Genomic DNA, 13,787 nt, shown 5'->3' on the forward strand with positions numbered 1-13,787 from the left:
TATATATTGACTATTTCCTCGGAGTCGTTATAGCGTAATCATTCTAAAAAACTCAGTCTGTCGTATTAGTCTCGTTATATAATATCTTAATAGCCCAAGTGTTTCGATGTTGACAATTATACTATTATGCGTTGCGCGAAAAATTTTGAGCGCAAGTGCTCGTATACCTCCGCCAGTACGGTAAATCGTGTTGGTGTTTTCGGCGCAGTATTCTTTGGCCCATTCGCGCACTTATTGTAAAAGACACCAGAACGATTAAACGTACGAGCGGAGGTCTATTAGCGATTTTGCACCATTTGCGCTCTCTATTTTCTTGCAACGGATAATAGCTCATCTCTACAGAATTCATGTAGGCATCCTCGCTGACGCATCCTTTGCGATTTTGTTTCCTTTGCTACCCTTCTAAGTAAATCAAGCTCCATTTCACGCATCCTATACTTATGAGTTCATCCACCTACACTACTACAAACCAGGTGATCCACAAATCGCAATTATTCTTTTAATTTGTTCTGAACAGTGGAATCAATTACAGCCAGCGCTTCTTGTATGCTTTCAGTATTTTTCATACTCTCAGCCAGTGAATTTAATCACAATTTTTCAATACACTGCAAAAATGAATACTTCTCCTTCGTCCTTCGGCTCTACATTTCCACTAGAACTTGGCCTCTCTCCCTTCAACTTAGTTTTCTTTGCGTACTTCCTTAGTTATTAATAGGAGGACTATTTCTTTGTATGCCATTGAAAGAATTTATATATTATGTAGCAGGCATAGCGATATACTATGTCCAGAAAGTCGAGTCCTGACCGGAACGGAAATCGAACTGTCTTTGAATTGACGAACCAAAACTTTATCTTATAGACGAACTAAAAAAAACCCGGACATCTACCAAAAGTTTCTATGTTTTTCAGAAAAAAAAATATTTTGAACTTGAGACTGATTCAAACTGAATTGAAGCCTTTTCATAAGGAACGTATTGCTCAAAACTTTACACAATATTAGTGGTTGATATTAACACAAAACATTTATGCTTTGTCTGATACCTTAAATATGTTGCATTTTTTTTATAGTTGTATATAAATGAAGTTTAAGTATTTTTTTTTGCTTAGAAATACCTCATACCCAATTTATGACGACAATATAGTTGAAGAATAGAAAGCGATTTCGAGGCTGCCATACTACTGTTCTATTACCTGTACAAGGGAGTAGATAAAATAATGAGAATTGGTAGGCTATTCCTTATTTTGTTTAGAAACTCTTTTTTTTTACAGCGGCATCCAATGTAAATTATTTTTATACAGAAGCATTCATATTCATTCTCTGTATTTTAGTGAATTTAATCACACCGTTCTATGTACTCTATCAGTCATTTGGACTAAGCCGATCAGTGAATTTAATCACAACTGCTTCATGCACTTTCATTGCCTTAATGAATTCCCTTTCATCACACCATAAGTGAATTAAATCACATGTCATCCTGTCATTTACAAGTGAATCTAATCACAGTATCTTCCACGTACTTACAGTGAATTCAATCACAGCTCAATGTGCTCTCTGTAACATTCTGTTCCTCACATTATCAGTGAATTTAATCACATATGTTACCGTAGTCTCCGAGTGAATTCAATCACAGTAATCTCCAACTGCCTTTGGTTATGTAATCACCGTGTCTTTGTGAGCAGTGAACTTAATCACAACTCGAACAAAACCCATTCCATGCACTGTTGATGTTTCGAAGTTCATCATTATGAAAAGACAAAACTACAAAATTGAAATCGACACACTGAAAAGCGCGTCCATAGCTTTGTTTTTTTATTTGTACCTATATCTCGAGTCTCGAGTGAGATGGAAGAGGTGTATCAGTTCTGCATCAGCATCTGTTTTGGCAACTATACCTTATGACAATCCTAGCAACATAGCTCAACGAGCATTAGTTAAAGTGGTTTACACGATTTTTCTATTATTACGAAAAAAGAAGATTTGGGAAAAGCGGCCATAATTTATGTAACCAATCCATCAATTAAATAAGGACTGTGATTGAAAGAATTGAAAGCTTGATCCAACGTCAGTACATAAAATAACAGCACAGCACAACAGATTTGTTAAAAAAACGTTTCAGAAATACCGTGAATATCTGATCATTGTGTGCGCTGTCCCATTTATGGCGTTGAACGATATTGACCCGAAAAGCCGTACACTCAGAAATAAAAGTATACACGGAATTACTATTATTTATGCATTTTATATCCGCATCTCTCTCACTCTCTTTCTGTTTTCATGCTATCTGGTGCTTCACCTGGGTTGACGAAACACTTCTCTTCAACCCAGGCTAAACGGCAGATAGCATGAAAACAGAAAGAGAGTGAGAGAGATGTGGATACAAAATGCATAGATAATAGTAATTCCGTGTATACTTTTATTTCTGAGTGTAGGGGAGGAGTGGAGTTTTTTTCGAAACGATTAGCATCTCGATCATTAACGTTATTCGTCCAATGAAACGATATATTCAACGGTTGTGCGAATCATGACCTTCAGAAGAAACCACAATTCAAAAAGGATTTAAGCAGTGGTGTCATCGTGGTTACTCCAAGTTACTCACTGAGTAACCAGCTCTTCAGTTCAAAAAAAAAAATTTTTTTTTTCAGGATGCAAAATATAATAAAATACCAATTTTGGTTATTTTGGGTGCACACTGTTAACGCCCTGACCACATCAGTTTTAGTGAATATGGATTTTTAAACAATTCGACATTCTGAACCGCCCCCTCAGGAAGCGAAATATTATAAAATGCCAATTTTGGTTATTTTGGGTGCACACTGTCAACGCCCTGACCACATCAGTTTTAGTGAATATGGATTTTTAAACAATTTGACATTCTGAACCGCCCCCTCAGGAAGCGAAATATTATAAAATGCCAATTTTGGTTATTTTGGGTGCACACTGTCAACGCCCTGACCACATCAGTTTTAGTGAATATGGATTTTTAAACAATTCGACATTCTGAACCGCCCCCTCAGGAAGCGAAATATTATAAAATGCCAATTTTGGTTATTTTGGGTGCACACTGTCAACGCCCTGACCACATCAGTTTTAGTGAATATGGATTTTTAAACAATTCGACATTCTGGACCGCCCCCTCAGGAAGCGAAATATTATAAAATGCCAATTTTGGTTATTTTGGGTGCACACTGTTAACGCCCTGACCACATCAGTTTTAGTGAATATGGATTTTTAAACAATTCGATATTCTGGACCGCCCCCTCGGGCAGTGGTGTCATCGTGGTTACTCCAAGTTACTCACTGAGTAACCAGCTCTTCAGTTCAAAAAAAAAAATTTTTTTTTTCAGGATGCAAAATATAATAAAATACCAATTTTGGTTATTTTGGGTGCACACTGTTAACGCCCTGACCACATCAGTTTTAGTGAATATGGATTTTTAAACAATTTGACATTCTGAACCGCCCCCTCAGGAAGCGAAATATTATAAAATGCCAATTTTGGTTATTTTGGGTGCACACTGTTAACGCCCTGACCACATCAGTTTTAGTGAATATGGATTTTTAAACAATTTGACATTCTGAACCGCCCCCTCAGGAAGCGAAATATTATAAAATGCCAATTTTGGTTATTTTGGGTGCACACTGTTAACGCCCTGACCACATCAGTTTTAGTGAATATGGATTTTTAAACAATTCGACATTCTGGACCGCCCCCTCAGGAAGCGAAATATTATAAAATGCCAATTTTGGTTATTTTGGGTGCACACTGTCAACGCCCTGACCACATCAGTTTTAGTGAATATGGATTTTTAAACAATTCGACATTCTGAACCGCCCCCTCAGGAAGCGAAATATTATAAAATGCCAATTTTGGTTATTTTGGGTGCACACTGTCAACGCCCTGACCACATCAGTTTTAGTGAATATGGATTTTTAAACAATTCGACATTCTGGACCGCCCCCTCAGGAAGCGAAATATTATAAAATGCCAATTTTGGTTATTTTGGGTGCACACTGTTAACGCCCTGACCACATCAGTTTTAGTGAATATGGATTTTTAAACAATTCGACATTCTGGACCGCCCCCTCGGCGATTTAAGTTAACCTAGCAAATGTCTTACATAGAACACACATGTACATATTTTTCACGAACCTTTGAATTTGTCCACGCTCGGAAATGTAAAATGTAGCCAAATACCGCATGCTCATGACTATCTTAAAAGGTATGCAGGAGAACGGCCGCTGCCGCTGAGTTGTACGATGAACACAGCATCCAGTAAATGTCAAAACTGGTAGGATACAATGACTTGAATATTCTGTAACATTCGCAAAGAGTGCTCGACAGTAGCAGTTTTTTGTAAAACCACTCTTAAGCTAATCCTTTCAGAAGTTTATCGATGTCATTAGTGAATTCAATCACATTTCCTCACATTCAGATTTTTTTTTACAGCTTAAGTGAATTTAATCACGATACCATCGAAGCTCTTCATGACATTAATCACTTTGTCATGCGTTATTCACTGCGTTACTATGTCTATTCCTATTTCAAAATGCTAATCTTCATCTGCAAGTTTATCTGCATTTCTCTCGTGATACATGGATACGACATAATTTTCAGCATCTCACATTTCTAAAACTACAACTTTACAAAGTATTCCAAATGCATTTAAAACAAATCTCGGAAAGCTTTGGAAACCAAGTAGCCATAGTAAAATCAATCAGTATTAAAATGGTTTTGCATACAAACCTTTTAGTACAACTTTCAACACGGCTTTACGCCAGTGTATCGAAGGAACATCAACGCAAAGATTTTATTTTACTCACCTTTCCATTATTACACAAAGCCACAACGCTTTCCCAATAAATCACTTTGCATTACCTGCAATTCACACATAACAGCCATCCCATCCGCCGTTTCTTCGCTCACCTGCTTACCCGCAATGCAACACACTCACTATAGAACGCTTTTTTTTCGGCACCGCATGCAGAAAACAATGCGTCAAGGTCACCACCTTCGCACAAAGCCGGCACAAAGCGGTCGCGGCGTCGTATCACCACTTTTCCGTTGTTCACTGTGAAGCAAATCAAAATCTTCTGTTTCTTCAAATATTGATTTTCTCTTTTGCTCTATTCACATTTGTTTTCACTAAAATCAATGATCAACAGAATTGCACCACTGCGTCAACACCAGCACAACATTATTTCTTTCTTCATTCAATTTTTCTTTGATTCAACAGCTTCCATTGAATATAACACAGAATATAACGAAAATTATTAAATTCACTGATGCATTGACGTTTACAAAAAAATTACAAATTACTAATTGACCGATACTCAAACGAAATTTAATCATCGAAATAAATAAGATCTGCTTTATCCGCAAATCATTCACCTCTTTTTTTCATTCTCGTCGCCACTTGTGGTAGCCGCGTCTGATAAGCACAAGAGTGTATAACGAACTGACTATTCGGCTGCTGCGCAGCAAAGCATGTACCGACCGTCGCCGCCGCACAGTTGCATGTATGCACACGATTGCAATGTATAAAGGTGTGTGGATAAGACACTCGTCACCACAGTATGAAACCCCGAAATTTTTTGTATGGACCGTAACGCTCGACGATACTCCCCCCCTCCCCCTAGGGCGTTACGTAATTTGTGGATGGCGCCCGAAGCTTGGCGTCGCTTCGCATCGCCTCCAAGACGTTCGAATACTTGGACTGTTCCGTCGCGCTTGGCACATACCCTCCTACACCTTGGCTTGGCGTCCTGTACTTCTACCGGCGGATTCGTCTTCTCCTTCTTCCGCACTACCTTCGTCCAAGGAGGGTCCTCGCCTTGGTTCGCTCTATTCTGCGGCTGCTGAGGGCCCACCAACGGTCGAAACCCCTTGTTCCCATCGTTCCGGGACGGGCCAGCCTTTTCAGGGCCACTCTTCCCAGCTTTCCGGGTACCCTGGCTGGGGTCCGACTTTCCAGCATTGTTGCCGACCTTCGGGGTAATTATGCGCATGGCTTTGCGGGCGCCGCTAGACAGCTCCTCACGTGACGGCTGCCTCGCCCGCTTCTGCGAGTGCTTGACACGCTTGTCGCGAGCAGTCGCATCCACTTGTTTTGGACTTCCTGCGAAGAAGAAGGCCTCCGATTGAGTAAACTTCGGCACTTTTTCCTTTGCAGGCTCCGCCGCTGCAGCAGTCAGCAACGCGAGTACCGCGTGCTCCTGCTTGGTCTCGTCGATCGACACCCTAAGTCTAAGCAAGGCTGTTTTCAGGTCCTTGCTTATATTCGACTTAGTGGACGCAAAGTCGATGATTTTGCCAAGCTGCTGCTAAGCCACCTCTATTGCGGGCCGTCCTATGTTCTTTTGGCTGACGGCCCTCAGTAGCCACGCTCCGTCCATTATCCTCACCGGCTGGCTTTCCAGGGAGTGAACTGGAGCTCCCACGCTTGAGCTGCGTACGCAGCTACCCAACCCACGCCTGTCTCCGCGCTTCTCCTTGTCGGAGACCTCATCAACCCGCTCCTTGCGAAGGGGTTGATCGCACCGCTACTGCTAACACCTTGATTCTGATTTTTATTCATAGAGTTCATGAATTCATTTCACGATAAGCACGGGAAAGAAGGTCCACCACTCCAAAACCCTACATTAACGCGGTAAGGGACAGCTTACCGTGGGGGGTGCCCAGGTCCCAAAGGCTACGTTAACGATCGAGCATCTTTTTCACCCCCTCGATCACTCATTCCTCGGCACGGGTCGCATGACACCTTGGGATGGGGTTAGTAGTCCTATTCTTAGCCGGTGACAACGCAGCTGACTTACAAGCGGGGGGAATTCGTCAGGCCCCAGGACTATAGTCCCTCCCTGCTGCCCCAACCGTGGCGTCGGTCTACTGGGTTGGATCCGCGCGCGTGGTTGGAAAGGGCTCCCGGCACGGGTGGGGCAAGTGGAGGCCCCATTGTCAGCAACTCCTTCTGGTACAAGCTGATAGGGCCTCGCCTCAGTCTTCAGCAGGTCAAATCGCGGTGCACGTAGTATAAATTCTTGATACCTGCAGAACAGTTGGGCGCAGGCGTGGTGGACCCTGTCCCCCTTCCGAGGACAAAGCGATCGAATGGTAAGGCCACCCGGGAAGTTGACAAAGCGCCAGCATGCTACCTTGATGGAATCCCCGCAGAGCGTGTCATCGATGTTCGTTGATGCATGGCTACGCAGCTAACCTTGAGAGTGCGATGCTCCACTAGCTACTCCCGGGGTCCCGGAGAGACGAAGGGTTTGACGGCAATGGGAATGTGTTTAATGGGTCCGGGGTCGCCCTGCCCGCCTTCTGAGGACAAAGGGAGTGGCGAGGACCACTCGGGAAACTGGCTAAGCGCCAGCATGCTACCGTGATGGACTCTCCAAAGCGAGTCATCGATGTTCGTTGCTGCAGGCTACGCAGCTAACCTTGTGGGTGCGATGTGCACTAGCCCCTCTCTGAAGCAATACCTTCTTGGTGGTTCCGGAGAGACGTAGGGTTTGGCGACCATAGGAATGGTTTGGTGGGTACGAGGAGAGAGTAGTCCTGGATTTTACTTTTGTTGTAGAAGACGGCCTGTCAGACCTACACTACCCTAACCTTCTGTTAGGGTGTCTGTTGAGCAGATTATCCCCCTATGGTTTAGAAGGAAAAAAAAAAAAAAAAAAAAATGGGTCCGGGGTGTGATCCTGTATTCTAGTTCGCCTGTAGGAGACCACCCCCAACCCCACACTACCTGGATCTGGGCCGTTCAGATGTCTGTTGAGCAGATTATCCCTCCATTGCTTGGAGAACAAAAAAAATGGGCTGGACTTACCTTCCTTGGACGCAACGGGTTCTGCATTGGCATATTATCTGAAAAATGGGTCAAAAATCTAAGGCCAAGTAGGTTAGTGGACGCCGAGGAGATAGTTATTTTATCTGTGCTCCTAATCCCGTTCAATTATCGTATGACAAAAATGATAACCGATTTTGCAAGCTTGTATTGCTAGTCCAAATATTGCTCTGTTATCTAGTCCTGAAGTCGGAACTAGAACAACCATCAGCGATGATGGAATCGATTTATTCCCCCGTAATATAGATTCTGCTGTCCGCGGTTACAGATTAAGTCGATCGCATACGCACAAGGAAGAGAAATAGAATTCTTATCACCTCAATTTGGTGGAGTATTATAAAGTAATAGAACTAAACAATTGTAAATTTAAATGCGAGTAATCCATCTATCAGACATTAACGTCAAATGTTTGCAGTTGTCAAGCCAATAGCTATGACAAAACTTGCTTATAGTTAACACTAAATCGATCAATAATTTAGCTTTAGAACTACATATCAGGAAGCCAAAGGAATGTTGTTATTCAAAAATAGAAATCTGGTGTGATGTGGTATCATTTATTGAGCAGTTCTAGTTTATGAAAAACATCTTCAACGATCTAGAAATTCCATGTTTCTTCCCGCATCGTATACAATTTTGTCGGATTCCAATACACCCTTTCGATTAAGTAGTACCATAATATTACCTGATGATAAAGGAACTTCTTATGATGCCCGAAGTCTATCTATAGAGAGAAATTCTTTACTGGACATATAAATGCTACAGCCGTCTAAGGTATGATCCACAGTAGATAGGAAGCGTTCGTTCCAATCGAAAATGTTCGGCAACGTCCGTCTTGCACTATGCGTGGTTCTAGTTTTGTGGAGTTCAACGGCCTATTCTGCCGCAGGAAGCTACGACGATGTAATTACGAAATTGGACAACCTCCTGTACCGGGTGGTGATGAGCGAGGTCAACATCAAGGAACGCCTCGAAGAAACAGAAGACCAGCTCAAAAAGACCCTCGAACAGCTGGATACCTTGATGGAACATCAAAACGGTTTGGTGCAGAACGACGATCAGCTTTTGGCTAAAATCGACGAGTTACGTGACGAGGTTGTGCAGAACCAAGAAAACATTCGCGGGGAGTTCTCATCGGCGTTGGCCGGTATGGGGCAAGAAGTAAGTAACATTCATCAACGATTAGAAGATTTAGTGGAAAAACAAGGAGAGCTAGCAGCAGATCACAAAGCATTAGCATCTATGTTGATTGAAGTTGAGCAGAACGTTAACCAGAAATTCGCGATGGGCATGGCCGATATCAGTGAACGTTTCAATAAAACAGGAGAAAAGTTTGAAGAAGTTTTGCAAAATCAGGAAAATAATCACGTGGAGTTATCTTCAAAAATGGTAAGCGTGAAACATGAGCTGAATTTGATGGCGTCTAACGTAATCGAAGGCTTCGATAATGCTGATAAGCGATTCGTTCAGCTTATGCAAAACCAAGCGGATCTTGCTGCGGGTCATGAAGTATTAACATCCGCCTTGGAAAAAATGGAACAAAATGTAAGGGAGCAGTTTACCGTGACCCTAACAACAATTACTGATAATTTCGATAAAACAAATGACCAAATCGATGATCTCGCTAAGAGTCAAGAAAGCACTCGTGTGGAGTTGTCTACAAAACTGACAAGCCTAAAGCAGGACTTAAACCACAATTTCAACTTGCTCATGTCCAACGTAGTTGAAGGATTTGAAATTGCAGACAAACGAATCGATCGTCTTATGCAACACCATGCTGACCTTACTACGGGTCATGAAGTGCTTGCTTCCACTATAACAGGATTAGAACTACATGTCAATGAACAGTTCACCCTGACGCTGACGAACGTAACCGATCATTTCGATAGAACAAATGACCAAATCGAGAATCTTGCGAAGAATCAAGACAACAGCCGCGTTGAGTTATCATCAAAGTTGACCACATTGAAACAAGACATGAACAGTAACTTCAACTCAGTTATATCCAACGTGAACGATGGCTTTTCGAAGACGGCCGTGAAGGTTGATCACGTCTCACAAAAACAGGATGACCTTGCAGCAAGTCAACAAACGTTAACTATCGCATTGAACAAAATGAACAACGATGTAAGTGATAAGCTTGTCACAATTGCGACGAACATCAACAAACGTTCCGACAAACTTGAAGATCAGCACCGAACAACAAAAGATCAACTGGATCGCCTCCTGCAAAATATGGACAACCATCGCGTAGAATTCTCAACGGTCCTAACCAGAATAGAACAAAGTACTAATCAGAACTTCGTTACGGTAACGAACTACGCAGTGCAAATTTTGCAGCAGGCCGGAAGTTGTTCAACACCGCAGCAGCCTGCGGTAGTGACTTCGTGCAAGAATACACCGACTAAAATATCCGGTCAGTATCAGCTGAAACCCTTCGGTACCGACGAGGTCCTGGTGGGATACTGCGAGCAGGAGAAGTTCAATGGTGGCTGGCTGGTGATACAACATCGATTCGATGGTTCAGTAGACTTCCATCGCAACTGGAACGACTACAAACACGGCTTTGGATCCATCGGAGGAGAGTTCTGGCTTGGATTGGACAAAATTCATCGACTTACCAGCAACAAGAACGTTGAACTGGTTGTCGAACTGAAGGACTTCAACAACAACTATATCTACGCACGATATGATGCTTTTGAAATTGGCAGTGAGCCTCAGAAATATTCACTGGACAAGCTGGGAACGTACAGCGGAACTGCTGGGGATTCTATGATTTACAACAGAGGCAAAAAATTCACCACCAAGGATAACGATAACGACGGCGCCGTGAATCTGAACTGCGCCGTTAGCAGAGCGGGAGCATGGTGGTTTAATTGGTGTGGCAATGCGTAAGACAATTTTACTAGTCACCTCTTAAAGGATTTTATAACACAATTACCTATTTCAATCTATTTTCAGTGATCTCAATGGAATGTACGGCGTAAGAGGTGATTGGCGATCCGTTTATTGGTATGGCTACAACCAATATGATGGAATGAAATACACCAGAATGATGATCCGAGAAAAGTAAAATGACAAGGGCCCATTAGACAACAATGCAATGTACCTACAGAATGTAACCGTTGCTATCATATTTATTTGTTCCGATTTTACTACGAAATAAACCTAAAACAGTACAAAAGCATCAATGCTCTCATATAGCTATAATTTTCCGGCACTAAAACATCAACGTCTTCGTAAATAACGTGAAAATAGCGATTTTTAAATATATATTATAAATATGTTATAAATTTTGTATTTTAAACTAGCTGCCCCGGAAAACTTTGTCTTGCTAAGTTGTGGTAATTACAACGTTTGATTGCTCTGACATTCATGCACACAATAGAAACACGTGTTTGATGAACCAATTGAGGTTCGAATTCTGAAAATAAATCCACGTGTTCCGGTGGGAATCGAACCCACGATTCCCAATTCGCTAGACGGACGCTTCTTTCCTTACAGAGCCACTTGACCATCTCCATCCCCTGAAGGCACAGAACTGAGCTCGATCTACTAATGCACATGGTTTGTTCCTTTTCATCCAAATCTCCTTCGGATGGAATTAGATGAACATCTACACGTCTCTGTAGGGTGCAATGTACATGAGATGAATTGACATTTGTAGGGTCCTACGGTCACACTCGCGCACCACAAACGGTGGAAAGAACAACGACTTGAAGGTTCGGTATCTGACCAGATTTATGAATATGTTGAAAAAGGATATTTTAGAAAATTAGAAAAATAATTATTATTATGAGAAAATCAAACGACGCGACTCTTCTAGCCTAAATCGAAAGTCACAGATACGATAGGATCCATCGACAGAAGGAGAAAATCGGGCACCGGTCCAACACACGCCGACTAGAAGACGCTGCGGTGAAAAGGTACTTCGTCAAGCGAGGAGCTAGAGAACTGTGGTGCGGGGCAAGACACTGTGCAAACGAGAGCAACTCTGAGAATTTCGGAGGTACTGCCTTTTATCGATGATCGACGAAATTTGTTGAAAGACATCCCCAAAACTACAATTTTCATTCAGAACACGCAACACTTTGCAAGTTTGACAGTAGTGCCAGATCACACTTTGGTATAAATGGAAGAAAATCTGAGGAACTGTCAGGAATTCTGAACAACACTCCGAACACAGATTTTCTCCAAGGGTGACTTCAATCGTAGAGGTTTACTTTTTCTACAGAACGATGTATTTATTAAATGAATTTTATTGTCTCAAGGTGATCTTGCTGGAATGGCGCAAGCGGGCGGACATCCTACGGATCATCGTGACGCTAAGCATTGCTCTGATTCCGACGCACATCTTCCCGGCGACCGGAAAGATCAAGCGGTGTTTCTTCGATGAAGATGTTATGAAATTGGTGAAAATGTTCATTTAAAATTTACTACTTTTTATTTAGTTCACGGAGTGTTTCTTCAAAAGCATTTGTATTTTCTGAAGTTTTTATTGACTTTAGCATTGATAAATCAATGCATTGAGCGAACAAAAATTTACTATGCCGATTTGCATCAAATTTATGAATATTTTTGAGATGGGCTTTTATTGAGGGGTCATGGGACCATAACATTTTAGTTTATTTTCAGAGAGCGAATAAAGGCGCTTAATCCTAGGCATTTGGGCCAAAGTACGGACCAAATAGCTGTGTCCCATCCCAGGAAGGACCAAGAACCAAGGGGTGACATTAACCTTTTTAGCATCGTCACTTCCACCGATTTTCACCGTATTTTACTGTTTCATAAACTGAGCGGTTGGTACAAGATGTCCCTGAAGAGACGAACCAGCCAAGGGCTGAAAGTCTCTCTAATAAAGACAAATCAATCAATCAATCAAGATGTCCCTGATAAGATTATGGAATTCGGACGGACATTGAAAACGCGGAACGATTAGAACAAACTATAAAAACGTGTTTATTAAATCGAAAGAACAATTTAGAATGACAACAAGAAAAGACTGGTTGCTGAAGGCGTACCAACATAAACGTCAAAAGATTGGCAGGGCTGTGCCCGTTACCCGATACTGAAATTGTATCCTAACACCCCTGCTCAATTTCTGGAACCTTTGATACCAATCGCCTCCAAGAGTCGCTTAAAGGCCACGGCTGGTAGCCCTTTTGTCATTACATCCGCCAACTGTCGTTCCGAAGGAATGTACTTGATCGCCATATCGCCTCGTTGAACCAGTTCCCGGATAAAGTTGAATTTGATGTCAACGTGTTTCATACGCCGACTATCTCTCGGCTCTTCTGCCACTCGCATACAGGATTGGTTATCCTCGTAATACACGACTGATTCCTTGATAACGACTCCCAAATCTGCCAGCAATCTACGCATCCATATGCCCTCACAGGTGGCTGTGCATAGCGCCACAAACTCGGCCTCCGTCGAAGACAATGCCACTGTTTGTTGCTTACACGCTAAGGTCAGTTTACTCAAATATGGGTAAACTTTACCCATAATCTCCGAAAAGTGCACATTCGCATTTTATGGGTAACGGCCCATTACTCATATATGGGTAAAGTGCCTTTTGTAAAAAATGAGTAAATCGATTTACTCATAAATGAGTAATTTCACCGTGTTTACTTTTCGACTTTTCTTATATTTTTGAACTGTTAACTATTTTGTATTTATCATTTAATTTATACACAATTTTGCATTTATTTTGTAGTTTATTACAATCTAATTATTAAACGAAAATTATTATTGAATTTTTACATATTTCAAATACTCTTAATCACTTTCCTCCTGGAAAACAGACGATCCGAGACGGAGCTCTTTGGAGTTTTCATAATGATCAGTGTATGTAATTTTCCTCTCCGGCTGTTGTTCAACGCGCAGTGGTTCTTCCGTTCCCCGTTCTTCCGGCGCTTGAAGCCTCGGTGCAGTCGGAACTGTGG

General features: G+C 41.9%; 2 protein-coding genes across 2 annotated transcripts in view; both read left to right on the forward strand.

Moving 5' to 3' along the window:
- The window catches only part of LOC134284301 (calcium/manganese antiporter SLC30A10-like), a 365,099-nt gene that overhangs the window by 228,261 nt on the left and 123,051 nt on the right, over window positions 1-13,787 (forward strand). The window lies entirely within an intron of this gene.
- Window positions 8,632-11,066, forward strand: LOC109424713 (angiopoietin-2-like). Its single transcript, XM_029865246.2, has 2 exons — window positions 8,632-10,733; window positions 10,804-11,066. The coding sequence occupies exons 1-2, from the start codon at window positions 8,659-8,661 to the stop codon at window positions 10,913-10,915; spliced, it is 2,187 nt and encodes a 728-aa protein (XP_029721106.2). The 5' UTR covers window positions 8,632-8,658; the 3' UTR covers window positions 10,916-11,066.

Source organism: Aedes albopictus, chromosome 3 (genome assembly GCF_035046485.1).
Source record: "Aedes albopictus strain Foshan chromosome 3, AalbF5, whole genome shotgun sequence".
Lineage (NCBI taxonomy): Eukaryota > Metazoa > Arthropoda > Insecta > Diptera > Culicidae > Aedes > Aedes albopictus.

Bases quoted from the DNA above. Each gene is read 5' to 3' on its own strand.
- LOC109424713 (XM_029865246.2), top strand. From the start codon at position 8,659: ATGTTCGGCAACGTCCGTCTTGCACTATGCGTGGTTCTAGTTTTGTGG. The intron at 10,734-10,803 runs GTAAGACAATTT...ATCTATTTTCAG, and splicing joins TTTAATTGGTGTGGCAATGC to TGATCTCAATGGAATGTACG.